The sequence below is a fragment of the Humulus lupulus genome, chromosome 8, assembly GCF_963169125.1.
Source record: "Humulus lupulus chromosome 8, drHumLupu1.1, whole genome shotgun sequence".
Taxonomy (NCBI): domain Eukaryota; kingdom Viridiplantae; phylum Streptophyta; class Magnoliopsida; order Rosales; family Cannabaceae; genus Humulus; species Humulus lupulus.
In genome coordinates, this window is record NC_084800.1 from 111788410 (window position 1) to 111805270 (window position 16861).

Consider the following 16861-nt stretch of genomic DNA (forward strand, 5'->3'; position numbering starts at 1 on the left):
GAAAAGTGAAGAAAAACTCCATCTTTTTAGAAATAGTTTGTACTTAAAATTATAAATCTATTTGGAAAATGATAGTTTGACTTATTTTAACTATCACTAAAACTTGGGAATCAATATACTAATAAGTATTATTAAACTTACATTTTGTGGATTCTAGTATCTTAATAATCTTTCTTTTACAACTTATTTTCAAATCATAATTGGTTTATTTTTATTCTCTTAAATAGCTTTACTTTTAAATATTTTATTTTATGTTCATGACATTAAATCTAATCAATCTTTGAAACTAGGTTAGAATTTATTAATTTTGGTTTAAAATAGTTTTCATTTTTATTTTAGACAACTCCTTTGGGTTCGATCTCGTACTTACACGAACACTATACTTCATATACGATTTGTGCGCTTGCGAGTTATAATATTTAAAACATACTCGTTTTTTGTCCATCATCTAACCATAATTAATCCTAAACATGACAAAAAACAAAATGAAACAAAACAAAGTTAAACAAAATTAAGTCTCTTAAATCAAAATTTAAAAATCAAACCTAGATTTCATCTTCTTCATCACCTATCAAACCCAAACCCAAATTTCCCCAAACCAGCTGCTTCTATCCCTGCTCAAAGTTTCCAGCGACTTCCACAATAGCCCAGATCGAAGCCCTCTACCCATCATCCTTCGACCTTTAGTCGTTGTTTCATTTGCGTATCCAATACATTATTCCTCCCCATTTTCAAATCAGACCTAGAGTTAGGGTTTCTACTTTCCACCAATTCATCAACAAATCATCCATATCACAAGTGTCCCCTTTCCTTTCCCATGCGAAAATGCACGATCTTCAAGAAAATATCTCCCCGTCAGGGTTCCAAATATCCCTGACTCTCGTCTCCAATTTGACAGTACTAGTCAGATATTCAGGTCCGAGATTGTTTCTAAAACAATAGCCTAGATCGAAGCCCTCTACCCATCATCCTTCGACCTTTAGTCATTGTAATTTCCCATAGCCCATAACCCATCATCGTTCAACCTTCGCCCATAACCTATCATCACTAGTTGCCCACAACCACCGCCTTCAGAGGTCGGAGAGGAGAGAAAACATCGTCGCATCATCGTTGATCTATTATCGTGGATGAGATGCAGGGTGGAAGAGACGAATGTGCATGTACTACAATGGAGGAGTTGCTAGGGCTGACTAGATGCATAAGGGAAGAAAGCGAAGAAGAAAGAGTGGAATGAGGAAAAATAGGAGAAAGAAAAATATATTTATTATGTAATTTAATTTTGTTTTGTTATGTTTTAGTATAGTTTTTTGTATTTTAATGTTGTTTAAGTTTAGATTTAATTTTGATTTTCTTTATTATAATTATTTTAAATTTTTAATTAATTTAAATATGATTTTCTATCATTTTTTTAATTTATTGTATTTTTTAATTCAATAAAGATATATTTTATAAAATTTAACTCATTAATGAAAAAACATGAGGGTATTTTTGTTATATTGAAAAATATTTTGATCAAAATTATGTTCAGGATACTATTTTGATCAATTTTGCAAAATATGGGGTTTGATTTGTCATTTAACAAAACACAGAGGCCGATCGAGTATTCGGACAAAATATTGGGGTCAAACTAGTATTTTTCATTATATTAATATAATTATTAAATATCTAATTTTATATTATATATTATTATAATTATATTTTATAATATTTAATTTTTTATATAAATATCTAGTCATATTTTAAATATTATTATAATAATTATATTTTATAATATTTGAATTTATATTAACATAATTACATAATATTTATTCTACTATATTTTTAAATTAATTTAAAAATATTTTCTATTAAATATTTGTAATACTCTATTAAAATTAAAAAAAAAAACTGTTAAAATTAAGAAAAGCAGTTAAAAAAAAACTCTTAAATACCACAGGTTTTATATAAAAGAGATATAATTTTTCGGGTCAAAGATATTTTTATTTTAATACGTACGTTTTCCCGCGGAAAATTTCCCCCCTTTATTTGTAAAGTAATTCTCTCTAATATATAATCGCATACTTTTATGCATGCATAACTTTATTAACAATTTCATTATATATGCGTAAAACAATGTCAATTTCATTATATATGGGTAAAAAAAAGTTACATACTCGTGATATTAAATGCAAGAATAAAAGTTTTTGGTCTCATTATTTACATTTTTTTACACGTTATTGTCTAACATTTATTTAAACTCACTATTGAACACCTAAATAAATAATAATTTGTAAAATTTTAAATAACCAGACAGATATATAAAATTAATTATATAATGATAAAAAAGTACAAACAATAAAAAAATTGAAGTTAAATACAATAATAAATAAAATGGATCTATACGATTATATACATATAATATAAAATAATTACAAAAATATTTTGCCACGTTATAAAAAAATACCGAATTTTAAAAGTAATATATACAAATTTAAAACTTTCCCGCAATCTTGATTTTTTCGTTTTTCTGAGTTTAAAAAAGTAACATTTTGATTACTTAAAATATTAATTAGTTACTTTTTTACTGTTTTTTATACCATTTTTTTTATAAATTTCATGGTACGAGCCCCTCTCTTTCTACTATCTATTTTTTTTTATTATTAATTTATTATATTCTCTCTTATCTTTAATTTCAAAAATCTGTTCTGGCCACACCACAAGTCTGTTGGGCTCAAAAGTGGTACCATCACGACTTACTTTTCAAGATGATCATTTTGATATGTGGGAAGCATATGTTTTTTGATCGTCGCCGGAGAAGATGACCACAATAAAAAACAACCTTTTAGTTTATTTTTTATATTATATTGACAAAAACGTAACTAAATTTTAAACTTGATAAAAATTTATCAACTTAAATTTATTTAAAAATATTCCAAATAACTTTTTTAAAATAGATTCTTTAAGGCATTGTTTGGATTTTAAATAGAATATAAAAAAAATTACTGTATAGTATACTAAAAGTAACTTTTAATAATAAGTTATACAGTAATTTGTTATATTTTATTGTAACTCATTAGTTTATAAAAAATGACCAATCGACAACGTAAAAGTATTTTAAGTAATAAGACACCATAATATAACTTTAAAATATTACTAATTAGTGTTTTAAGATAAAAAAATTTCAAAAAAATAAATATTGGATGTAATCAAAATATATATAAAATAATTTATTATAAAAACAAATTTTTTTATGAAAAAAATAACTAATTGGTAACTTATTAACATTTTAAGTAACCAAAAATTACTTTTTTAAACACAGAAAAATGGGAAAACTGGAATTACGAAAAAGTTTTAAATTCAGGTATATTACTTTTAAAATTCGGTATTTTTTGATGACGTAACAATGTATTTTTGTAAATAAAATTTTGTAAGTAATTTTTGTAATTAAATTATAAAAAACAGTAAGAAATGTAAATTTCTCTAAATAAAATCACACAAATAATAAAAATATTTAAGTTTTGACAAAATTTGAAGTTTTGAACATTTTTTATTTTTAATATTTTAATTCAGACTAAACATTTCAATATGGTGAATTTGTTTATATAAACTGATATAATTTTGTTGTTTCTACGCAAACAAAATAATTGGCTTCTTTTTTTTTTAACTCTTGGACTCATACCAATGTAAAATATATATAAAAAATTAAGAAAAATAAAACTCAAAGGACATACCAAAGATGACATACACATAGCCTCATTAATAGTAGAAAAATATATTTATTTTTTGTATGGCAGTACAAAAAAAAAAGATACCTACAAAATATATTCAATCATAGTAAATATACTAAAATTAAGGAATAAGAACAGGTGAAAATTTACTTCCAAATGGTAAAATAATAATTAGTAGGAGCTCAAAATATGCACTTAAATATTATAAATATAATATTATTTGTTTTTTTTTATAAAAAAAGTAGGTCTAATTTAAATAAATATAATTGACTTAAAAATTTATTATTAATGTATGTAATATTTAACTGTACATTTTAAGTGCACATATCATTATTATAAGGGTTTATATATTTTTGGACAATGTGTTTTGTCTTATTACGTGTTTGGACCTTATATTTTGACAAATTTATTTTTAGATATTGCGTTTTGTAAAATGGTTCAAATAGATCCCTAAACTCAATTTTGATGAAGAAAAAAATTGAATATAAAACATAGTTATTAGGCAAAATGATTTTGTTTTTGTTTTAAATTATTAGTAAAGTGAATTATTTATAATTTTAGCACATAAAACTTTGACAAAAATCGAGTTTAGGATTCTATTTGAACTAAAAAATCTTGTCAAAACATAAAGTCCAAACAGTTAATTGGACAAAACACATGGTCCAAAAAATATAAACTCTTACTATAAATAGCCAAACACAACACGAATGATCAATTGTTATATTCTAGTTTTTAAGTGTTGACATGACAACTGTGAACGACTCGTCTACCCATATATGTCACTTCTTTCCGTTCACCGCTTCATTTGAGTAGGCATTCAATAATTAAATAACAGAACGACTCACGCTATTAATAAATAAAGTTCATGAAAAAGTTTCTTGAAACCAGAAAAAAGTAGAAAGATGTTTGACTCATTAACTAAAAAACTGTATTTTGTTTTTAAAACTTAAAAATTGTATTCTGAAAACAAGTAAGAGCGTTTGACATTGTTTTTGGAAAACAATTTTTAAAAACAAAGTTACAAAAAACAAAAACTTTTGAGAACAACAAAAAATTGTTTTTAGTTGTTCTCAATTTTTTTTTGTTAATTTTTTTCTCACATAACTTTTTTAATTATTATTATCTCACATTATTTTCTCTCTCATTAATTTATCTCTCTACATTTTTTCTCTCATCACTTTCACTAGTATCACTTTTGATCTCCTTATTTTTTCTCTCATCATATATTATCTCATTATTTTATCTTTCATCATTTCTTATATCCTCATTTTGTCTCTCTTCATTTTTTCTATCACCTCATTTTCTCTCTTGTATTAATTTCTCTCTTCTCAATTTTTCTTCCTCAAAATTTCTCTTCTTATTTTTCATCACTTTTTCTTTCACATTACTTTATCTCATTATTTATTAAAAACTTCTAAAAGATTTTTCTCTTTGTAATTATATTTATTAATTTTTTATTAAATATTTTAAAAAATACAAAATAAAACTAAAAAATTATTTTTAAAAAATATTAACCAAATATTTGTTTTAAAACTACTTACACTGTTTTCTATTTTCATTTTTGAAAATACAATTTTAAAAATAAAAAACAAAAAATAATACCAATTTCAATTTCGACCAAAACCACCTTAAAAATGAAAATAAAAAGGCCAAAACGACAAATTACTCAAGTTTAGTTGAGAATGAGCTAACAAATGTAAGCATAAGGGAGGATAGCAAAAATCTCAAAAATACATGTAATGGAAATCTCTATTGCCGCGTCACAAACATCTTCCAATTATGACTTTTAATCCCAACAATCTTGTGAGTTACAACTTTCAAATGTGACGAGCTCACTGCACTATTGGATTTTGCCACGTCGGACTAAATTTCATCGGCTCCTCCTCTTGTTTGTTTGTTTAATTTCTATTTTCATTTAGATCTTTTAAAAGCTTTTAATTTTTTTGATCTAGTAAGTTTGGGTTGTCTAAAAGAAAAATTATATTTGTTTTCTCAAAGTAAAAGTGAAAGTGTTGTAAAAATACTTTTTTAGGGAAATGCGTTGTAAGAATTATTTGAATAAATCTTCATTATTCAATTCATATTTAAAATAAAAAAAATAAGAGTGATAATTAATAATGTCTTAAGACTTTAAAGCATTTCCATAAGTTTGTCTACTTTATTTTTTAAAATACATTAACCAACTCTATTTCTTTTACATCAAAATTTTTCATTATTCCATACATTTTTTTTATTTTATTTCTCTAATTCATTTAAATATAATATTTTTTAAACCTTTTTATTTTAAATAAAAAATAAAAAAGAGAGACAAGAAAATAGAGGATGAGAGAAGAGTGAGATATTGAGTGAAGCATTTATTGGAATGCACTTTTTTTTTTTTATCTATTTTCTCTATATTTTGAAGTTATCTCTATTTTACATCATAAATAGTGTTATCACTGGGAAAAAAAAGTAAATGTTAATATTTTCTTGTATTATTATTAATTTTGTCCATTTTAACGAATTATAAACTAAGCAAATTTGATCTAAAAATTGACATAAATTTAAGAAAAGACAAAATAATTGAATTGGTATAACAAAAGAAAATCTCTAGTTCGAAGGTATGTGTTATGTGTATCTATCAACCGTTAACACAATTAAAGGAACGAAACACATAATAATTGAGCCACTAGTCCATCGCCACGTCACTTAACCCTTAGCTCAAGTATATATATATAGATAGAAATTATTATTAGGCCATAATTCACTGATTTCATTTAGTCGCCAAACGGTGACGTTTCTAGTTCATCCCCAGTCCCAGACCGACCCCATTAAATATTTGTCGTTATCTCTTTATCATTTTCCCTCTATTCTACTGCTCTACTCCTCATCTCTCTCTTCTCCGCCCCCATCTCTCCACTTCCCCTCCTCCTCCTCCTCCTCCTCTTCTCACTCCATTCTTTTTATTTTGTTTTCTATTTTTTATTAAATTAAACGAATAAAGATAAAAAATAAAAAAACAATTTTGGCTTTTCTGTTTTTTTTTTTTTTTTTTTAAATTATTGAGGCGCATAATATAGACCCCTAACTAGGATCTGATCCAGTAATCCCTTCCACAACAAAAACCGCTCCAACTGTCGCCGCCGGAATAGATTTCCGACCCACCACCACCGCCTCCTCCCCCTTCTGATCAATCTTCATCTCTGATCAAAGGTTTATACAAAAAAAACTTATGTGGTTCGCGTTCGCAGCGCCTCCATGTCCCCTCACTCTCCGATTGGTCGAAGCCTCGATCCACCCACGATTCATTTGGCCATCCTTGCTTCTATGCACCTCCGCTTTTCCCCGGCTCTAATCGCCGGTCTTCGTATGCTGAACTCGCCGTTTCTTCTCAGCTTCGTTCCTCAATAACGAAATCCGTATCTAAAAGCTTTACTTTCTTTTTTTAGGCATGAGATTAGAGGTTTGAGCTAGGAAGAGTTGAACACTGTTATACTAGAAGCTTTAGGTTTGTCGAACTTTAGCTCGGAGTTGTGATACTTGAAGTTCTGTGATTGAGGAGAGAAAAAAAATACATATATATATTTATTTAATTTGGTATTTGATTTTGAGATATGGCTATGGAGGATCGAAGGATGAGTATAGGAATGTCCGACGAGGTACTCGGATGTGTGATGCCGTATATCCACGACCCAAAGGATCGCGACGCCGTCTCACTTGTCTGCCGCCGGTGGTACGAGCTTGATGCGCTCACGCGCAAGCACGTTACGATCGCTCTTTGCTACACCACCACTCCTGATCGGCTTCGAAGTAGGTTTGGGTTTCTCGAGTCTCTGAAACTTAAGGGGAAGCCTAGGGCTGCCATGTTCAATCTGATACCGGAGGATTGGGGAGGTTTCGTCACGCCGTGGGTGAAAGCAATTACCGAGTCTTTTCAATGCTTAAGGTCTCTGCACTTTCGCCGCATGATCGTCAAGGATTCAGACCTTGAGCTACTCGCTCGCTCTCGTGGCCGCGAGCTCGAGGTGCTCAAAATCGACAAGTGCTCGGGATTCTCCACCGATGGTCTTTTCCATATCGGCCGCTACTGCAGGTATTCTTAGTTCTTTAATCACAGAATTTTGGTGAGAAAATTAGAAGAAATATCGTTAAAAAATTTCGATTGAGTTTGTAGATTGCTCTAATTAAATTTCTCTATTACCAATGTTCTAAATTAGTTTTATAAAGCTGCAAGAAGCTTTTGATTCATGGTATTATAGACTACGTGAAACTATTTTTTTTTTCCCTTCATGTGGATAGGTTGTATCATACGGCTGAGCTTACTTCCTCTTTCATAGCTGTTGTCTTGGAATATAGCGGCCTTTCTATCTGTGATGGAATATGAAGCATTTGATTATTGGTTTTATATGCATATGGTTCACATATTACATTGTGAAATAATCTTATTTATCATGATTTCAATAGTTAGCCAAAGTTTGTAATTTCGACATGGTGAGTCAAGAAATGTAAGAAAAAGTGTCTAACTTTGTTATTGTCCGCTGGGTTGTGAAGGAGTTATATGCCATGTTCATTAATGCATAGTAGACGTTATATGCAGTTTTCTTTAATGCGTAGTAACGCTGTATGCCATTCCTTGGTACATAGTAGACAGCTTGCTTGATCGACTTATAGTTATAGCTCTAGTTAGCCAAAACTAGACAAACCCTTTGCTTGATATATTGACTTCTTTGCATCTTAAATAGTGTGGTGTCTGCTTGCAACTTTAGTGTGGTCACCTTAAATGTAGTGCATCTGGAGTTTAAAAATATACTCGACCTTACTGATATTTTGAGTACTGGATTTATTTCGGAAAAAAAAGGCCAGGTTGCTCAAAGTTTAGTAATTTAGTGAAGAAAAAAAATGAACCCTCTTTCTGTCTTATGGTGGCTTAAACTGAAGAGTTGTTTTATTTGTATTCATATCCTATGTGATTACATAATACAGAGGATGAGGATGTTGGATTCTCAGTGCTCTGCATAAGTCATCAATTCTGTATTTGTATAGATGGAAAGAATTGCTAGATGAATGGATAGAAAACATGTGTACTGATAGATGCCCGATCACTATGGAAGCAAAGTTGACTTGGAATTCTGCTCTGTGTGGGAGAATTAGGGAATTATTCATGTGTATATTGATTTACTATGGAAAGTGGAATCAGATTAGAACGTCAACAAAGTTTTCAAGGTTAATATGAATTACTTTCACTTGTGACCCTATTAAAAAGAGGTCAAAATACATTTTATCTGGCTGGTGTAGTATCTGATGCCAAATGAAAAAGGTGATGTTTTAAGCCTCACTTTTGCTTTGATACTTAAACCCAGGAACTGAATTTTTAATCATCCAAATTCAAGGCTGTGCTATCTTTGTCGAAATAATAGTAATACTTTAAAAAATGCAAGGTTGTGCTTGCTTGATGTGACTTGAGTTATGGTCTACTGACTTAGAGGTTTGATTTTAATTCTTCACAATAATTAGGATGACTGGTTACTGAAAAGGGATTATTGATGCGGAAAAGTATAAGAACTATGTTATTAGCATAAGTGAATCAGTTGTCAATTTCTGCTGGAAAGTTTAAACTACCCCCTACCCAAAGTCCTCTGACTCGATAAAATTTCTACTTTTTGCTCCCTTCCTCTTCTAAGAATGGCCAATTAACGAGTTAAACTTTCCTGTTCACCTATGTTTATCATATGATTCTTTCTTTCTTCCTCTCCTTTTGAGTCCTTTGACCAAATTGCTGTAATATAGTAAAGTGAAATGGGAGGTTTTTAAATTTAAATTTCGGGATGCTGGCAATAAGAGAAAGTAAACACAGGGGAAGGTTATCTAATATTTGACTGTAGAGGAGTCAGACAATAGACAATAGACAATAGCTAATTTATTTAAAGTTTGTTGACTTTGAACTCGATTTTTTTTTTTCATGATATGACTTGTAGTGTTGCCATCTAGATCAGTTTCTATGCTTTTATTCCATTTGCACATCTATTGTCTCACCTGGTCAAAGTGGTTGTAGAATATTCTTCAGTTTGTGCTTGATAAACCTATAAACTTACCTGACATGTACTACTTTGGCTTTTTTATGTTATAAATTTCTTTGCGCTTTTCTTAGTGAATTTTGTAGATATGACATGCTTTTTCCAGTCAACCTAATCCAAGTGGTTGGTTCTGGAATCATAATGCTAACAGATACCATAAAATGTTTGAATTGTTGTATTTATTTCAGGAGTTTAAGAACCTTGTTTTTGGAGGAAAGCTCAATAAATGACAAAGACGGTGAATGGCTGCATGAACTTGCAGTCAACAACTCGGTTCTTGAGACATTAAATTTCTACATGACGGATCTTGCCAAAGTCAAGTTTGAGGACCTCGCACTCATAGCTAAAAATTGTCGCTCATTGATTTCTGTCAAAATTAGTGATTGTGAAATCTTGGACCTTGTGGATTTCTTCCGTGCTGCAGTTACATTAGAGGAATTTTGTGGGGGTTCCTTCAATGAACAGCCAGAAAGGTACTCGGCCATATCATTGCCACAAAAATTATGCCGTCTGGGTCTAACATACTTGGGGAATAATGAAATCCCAATAGTATTCCCTTTGGCAAACCTACTGAAAAAGTTGGATCTTCTCTATGCATTGCTTAATACAGAGGATCATTGTACATTAATTCAAAGGTGTCCCAATTTGGAAGTGCTCGAGGTAGTATCGCTATCCCTGTTCTCGTGCTTTCTATACTTGTTCTCTTGTGCTCTTGCAGTGTTACCATATGAGTCTCATTTACTCGTGATTAAGCGTATCTATGAAAATTATAGTTGTATGGTATCATTGGGATACTTGTATAATTTTCTTGTACGAGCATGTCATTTATTTTTTCCCTGATTTTTATGGACGTATAACTCCAGCCATTTTGTTGCTATTTCTCCCATACTGGTAATTTTCCTAAAAGTAACTTTGATACTTTTACCTTCTTAAACTTGGATCTTAGAAAGATATTAAAACGAAATTTTAGTGATTTTATTTTATCTTCTCTAGATTCAAACAAACGATGAAGGATCTTTTTTATGGGAAAAGTGAGTTCATTTTAAAGTAACTTTATAGAATTTAGAATTTTTGTAAATATATGAGATCAGATTAAAAAAGATATATATTAATAAAATTGTTGGAAAGTATTTTACTCGTTCTTCTAGTCTTTCTCACAAAAATCTAACTGTAAAATCCACGTTCCAAACAAAGCCTTACTATTTTCCGTACAGCCAGAGTGCACATTTCGATATTTGGTGAACCCTAGATTTTATTTCTTGTGCTTCTGTTCTGTAGTCATAGCTGTTCAGGAAATATATTCTGATATTCTATTATTGATTATGAACAGACAAGGAATGTCATTGGAGATAGAGGATTGGAAGTTCTTGCCCAGAGTTGCAAGGGACTAAAGAGGCTCAGAATCGAGAGAGGTGACGATGAGCAAGGGATGGAGGATGAAGAAGGTGTTGTCTCACAAAGGGGTTTGATTGCTTTGGCTCAAGGCTGTCTTGAATTGGAATACCTGGCTGTCTACGTATCTGATATTACAAATTCTTCACTGGAATGCATTGGTACCTACTCTAAGAACCTTTGTGATTTTCGTCTAGTTTTGCTTGATAGAGAAGAGAGGATAACAGACTTACCACTGGACAACGGAGTTCGAGCTCTTTTGAGAGGCTGTGGAAAGCTTAAAAGGTTTGCCCTGTATCTCCGGCCTGGGGGTTTGACTGATGCTGGTCTCAGCTATATTGGGCAGTATAGTCAAAATATAAGGTGGATGCTTTTGGGTTATGTTGGAGAGTCCGATGCAGGGCTTTTGGAGTTCTCTAGGGGATGTCCTAGCCTGCAAAAGCTAGAGATGAGAGGATGTTGCTTCAGTGAGCATGCATTAGCTAGTGCAGTGATGCAGCTGACTTCCCTGAGGTACTTGTGGGTGCAGGGCTATAGAGCATCTTCAGTTGCGCCTGGTCGCGATCTTCTGGCAATGGCTCGTCCGTTTTGGAATATCGAGTTGATTCCTTCCAGACGAGTTGTTCTTCCTGATAATATTGGGGAGCCTATGATGGTAGAACATCCAGCTCACATACTTGCCTACTACTCTCTTGCTGGACAAAGAACAGATTTTCCTGATACTGTTATTCCCTTGGAACCAGCAGCCATGATTCCCGAGTAGAGCTGTACATACTACTTTTTCCGCCTTCATCTTCCTCAAAGAAGTCTCCTTCTTGCCACGCCTTGTTTATAAATTCATGTTAACTTATTTCTTTTCTTTTTTGCTAAGATGGTGGTAATTTCAGATTTTTACTTCTTTTTCTTTTTTTTTTAATTCTAGACTGTAGTCCTGTAATAAAATTTGGGTTTCTTGTGTAATCTGAAAACATATGCGGTCTTTTGATGAAAATACAGTCTTCGTTCCCTGCCGGGAGCAGTTTAGCTTGAAGTATTTTTTTTCTTCCAAAGATATTGTGGTTGTGATTGAGCATGAGGTGGGTATTACCCACATTTTTTGCATAATGAATTACAAATTAACCTTTATGCTAAAATGATGTCTCTCATTAATGTTTTTTCTTTTTTCGACTTTGGGAAGGGCATGTCTCTCAATTATGTTAACCTAATTGGTCCGAAAATCTTTAGCATGAAAAGAATAAAAATAAAAATTTGGAGGGATTTATTTTGTAGGAAAAATGATTTGGACACATTATTTATATATGTTCATTTATGCACCACGTCTAACTAATTAGTAGAAGCCTTCATTTGTAATTTGACCATATTTGCCGGTTTCCAAGGCCCAATGTCCATTTTGTTGAGATTTTTCTAATTTTGCTCAACAGTTAACATAATCAACATAGTTCAGCTGCTTTTGTAACTCTCTTTGCTTCTCATATTAAAGTTGGCCTTCATCCTTATCTATGTTGAGTTCACGTTCCTTACATTTAGATTTAATTAATAACTAAAAGGGAAGAAAAAAAATCTGCAAAGCAACATTCACTCTCATTCATATAAGTTTTGAATTTACGTTAAAGTCATTTCTTTACAAGATGAGCAAATATTGGCGTATTATATAGAGATAACATAGTCAACATTTTCCTCGTATTACACATAAGAAGGAAGCGATTGATTACAATAAGTACCCTATACATTTGATTCACGATAATTTGTATTTCTGTGGAAAAGGCAATTGGCAGTTTGATTATAATTCTAATATAATATAGTATTCATATTCTTGCCATGATTAGTACAATACTCCAAAATGTCAACTTGGCATCCGCAAAAAAAAATAAAAAAATCAGCTTGGCATTGGTTTTAGTTTAAGAGTTTTATGTTTCCTTTCGGGCCTGGAGTGACGAGCACCTGAAGGCATGTGCCTTTCTTTTTTTGGACCAGTATTTCGTAGATTTTTTCAACTACGTCGATTTGGCATCATTCCAACTCCCCCCAAATTCCTACCGACTTTTGGCGGGGCTAAAATATCTATTTTTGAAGAACAAGTGGGAGGTTCCCATCCCTGCCGACATCATGTTCTTCTTTTGCCTCAAAGCCAATCCAGAATCAAAGGGGCGAGATGATGGCTTCTACTACCTCACTAGATTCCCTAGCACGACATCCATCATTGACCTCCCCAACCACCCGAATGACTACAAGGATCAATTCTTCATGTCAAACGTGTTCAAGAACTGCACCCATCAATATTTCAACCGTCCTCGTAAGTTTCTCAGCTCCTTGAACATTGTACTTGAATTCCTTTTCAATCAAGTTTAAACATATTCTGATTGAGTTGTTACTTTGTGCAGCTATATATAAGATAATAGGGCGGTCAGAGAACCTCGGAGGTCGATATGAGGCTCTGGCTCGTATTCCTGCCAAGAAGAAAGAGTTCCAAATGGTGGTTAATGATGCTCTCATGGTGACCTGCAAACTGATCCAAAAAAGATCAGACACTGGCCATCAGAGCTCAAGGTCCTCCCCCCGAGCTCCCTCCTCCTTAGGAACTCATCCTTGCCATTAAAGATATTGATGAAGAGGAGGAGGTCGCTAATAAGTTAATTGTTATATATATATATATATATATTGCAAGTTCTTTTGTATTTGGATGATGCTAATTTGGTGCTTTAAGAGACTTTAGCTTCATTTGGTAAGTTTTTGATATTTAAACTAAGTTTTAATTTTTGTTGATAACATTGATATATTTGATGCAATTTTGGTTTAAGATTTTTTTAGGCTATAAAAAGGATTTGCAAGATGAAGTTGAGGTGTAATTCTAATGTGTTTTGAAGTCTCTAAGCATATATGGTGATGTTGTGGTGAATGAAGCTTGAGTAGTGGCTTACAAAATCAAGTGAAGTGAAATTTAGAGCGTTGGTTGCGGCTCAAAGAAGTGGTGGCTGCAACCTAATTACAAGGAATTAGGATTTTGGAAACAACAAGTTTTGGCCGCGACGAGTACTTCTTCAGGTAGCGCCCTAAATACAATTTTTTAAGAGAATTCGTGCACTGGCCGCGACCACTAGTTTTCCAGGCCGCGGCTCAAGGTGAATTTTATTAAGAATCAGGCACACTGGTTGCGACAACCACTTTTCCAGGCCGCGATCAGTCAACGCGATTTTAGTTTTTTATGTTATTTTTAATTAGATTTTTAAGAGGATTATAAAGAGTTTTGGGCTAAGGTTTTCATAAGATTTTAATTACGAATTCTTGAGATTAGAAGAAGAGAGGAGAGGAGAGGACAACAAGCTTTCATACATCAAACTAGTTTTTCCTTCTTCTCTTTAAAACTCTTTAATTTCAATTATGGTTATGTTATTGGTTATGTTTGTAATTATGAAGTAATCTTCTTTTAGGTTAAGGGTTATTTCAAAACCCAAACACACGAATTCTTGATTTTCAATAATGAATGTTATTTCTTGATTTCTCCAATGTTAAATTGCTTCTATTCTTCTATGATTAATGTTATGGATATTGTGATATCTTGTTAGATGGCCAACTAATTAGGATGTTTCATTGTTCCACTATCATCTTAGAATTACTATTCACCTAATAGTTTAGGGTTCTAAGTGTATGTGATAATTTGCAATTGATAGTAGTATCATAGGTATTATTGATTGTGATGAAGTTTAGAACCTAGGTTAAACAAATTATATGCTAAATTGATTTGTTGCTTAGATTAACCTATCTCCACATAAATTAATGTTATTCCTAAGTTTTAGCCTATCTTTCCAGTTTTACAATCTTTATCTTGATTTATGCTTGTATATTAACTAAACAGTTATAAGAGTTGACACACAAGAATTACAAGCTTCATCTGCACTGAAAACACATTTCAGCCGACTAGTGCTTGGGTTCCCTGAACCAGGGTAAGAACTCTCACTATATTCAGAAGTAATTTTACATAAACCAGTTCAAGACTCAATATGTAAAATCAGTACAAACTATCTCAATATACAATGAAGCTATTACCCTAATAAACCAAATCCCTCGGTTATCAATGCAAGATCCCCTTGCTTCAATGTTGAACTCCCTTCAACAATTTCTCAAACCCGAAAACCTTCGGATCTACACCTTCAAGACCCAGCTGAACTCCTTCAGCAATTACGGCTTGATCCAGCAGCTTGCACAGAAACCTCCAGCTATCTTCAATGGAGTTTCTTGAAAACACCTGCAAAAAATCAATGAAAGAAGAAGAAAGAAAGCAGAGCAAAAACACCCAATCAAAGCTTTCGAACAAAGAGAGTTAGTTATAACTAATTGCACAGCCCATTATATAACCTTGGATGCAATTAGGTATAATCCCGAATTAACTAACAGCTGTAACTCACTAACAGTCTTACTTTACACACATGCTGACGTGGACTCTAACTAAAAGCAAATATACTCCAGACATAACAAAAGTCCATTCCAGATGCAACTGAACCTAATTTGTCATACACAAAATAATGGTCCTTACATTCTCCCCCTTGACAAATTATGGTCAATGACAAAAACAAAAGATTAAGTATGCAACCAATAATAGTTTGATCAAACAGTAAAGAGAGTCTTAACCAGCCAAAATACAAACCAAATATAAAGGAGTGTGTAAAAGCAGTAAATAGAGTTTTAGACAATCAAAATAACATAGAGTAGGACTTGATCAAAACAGCAATAGAAAAAACAGAAGAGCATCTCCCCCTTCATTGATCATAATCTCCCAGAAAATTCAATTGAAAGCGGCAGCTTATTTCTCCCCCTGGATAGGTGCAGTCGAAGCAGGAGCCTTATCAGAGGCATCAGGAAGCGTTGGTGCAACAGAGTGGTCTAACACTGCATCAGCCGGAGGCACTAGAGATGAAACTAGAGGCACAGGAGATGCAACTGGAGTAGTGAACTCCCCCTAAACAGGTTCCAAAGGCACTAAAGACTCACCAAAGGAAGCCCGATGAAATGGTGGAGAAGAGACATCTATTGATGGCGATAACTGAGAGCCATATTCAGTCTGAACTATGAGATCCTTGACCACATGAAGTAGCTTATACATCGACGCTTCAAAGGCCTTTTGCCTCTTTTGATCTTTCTTGTACTGTGTAGTAAATGCCTTGAACTCAGTATACATCTGGACTTGCCAACTGGAATCCGACAGACCTCTAAACATTGGAGCTTGGGACTTAGACTGCTGTGAAGACGAAGGAGCAGTAGTGGAGACTTTCCTTTTAAGAGTGGCCAGAAATCCTTTACTCAAAATGGGATTAGGAACCTGAAAGTCATGAATGGTCAGCGGGGGTTTGGCAGACTGAATAATCTGCTGAATTAGGCTTGGAAATGGCAACTTGTTACGAGTACCAGTGGAAGAGGCAACATCAACAATACGATAAAAAATTAGGGTGGCCAAATCAATTGAGATGCCGGTACCCACAGCATATAAAAATTTCCCAATCTCAAGAGTAATAGAGGAAAGGTGAGAATTGGGAAACCAATTATAGAGAGCTACACGATACATAATCCGATAGAAGGGAGTCAATTGAGTTACTAGAATCTCATGGTTCCCCCACACATAATCAGGTTGGCCAGTTAAAACATGACCCATTGTAGATTGATCTGGACGATATGACTTATTATATGCAGGTTTAAGAACTTTAGGAATCTTAAGTG

The 16861-nt window shown here is 32.4% G+C and overlaps 1 protein-coding gene across 1 annotated transcript; it reads left to right on the forward strand.

Annotated features, from left to right (window-relative positions):
• Window positions 1-6545: 6545 nt before the first annotated feature.
• Window positions 6546-12182, forward strand: LOC133798319 (coronatine-insensitive protein 1). Its single transcript, XM_062236554.1, has 3 exons — window positions 6546-7779; window positions 9949-10420; window positions 11091-12182. The coding sequence occupies exons 1-3, from the start codon at window positions 7301-7303 to the stop codon at window positions 11913-11915; spliced, it is 1776 nt and encodes a 591-aa protein (XP_062092538.1). The 5' UTR covers window positions 6546-7300; the 3' UTR covers window positions 11916-12182.
• The last annotated feature ends 4679 nt before the right edge of the window (window positions 12183-16861 follow it).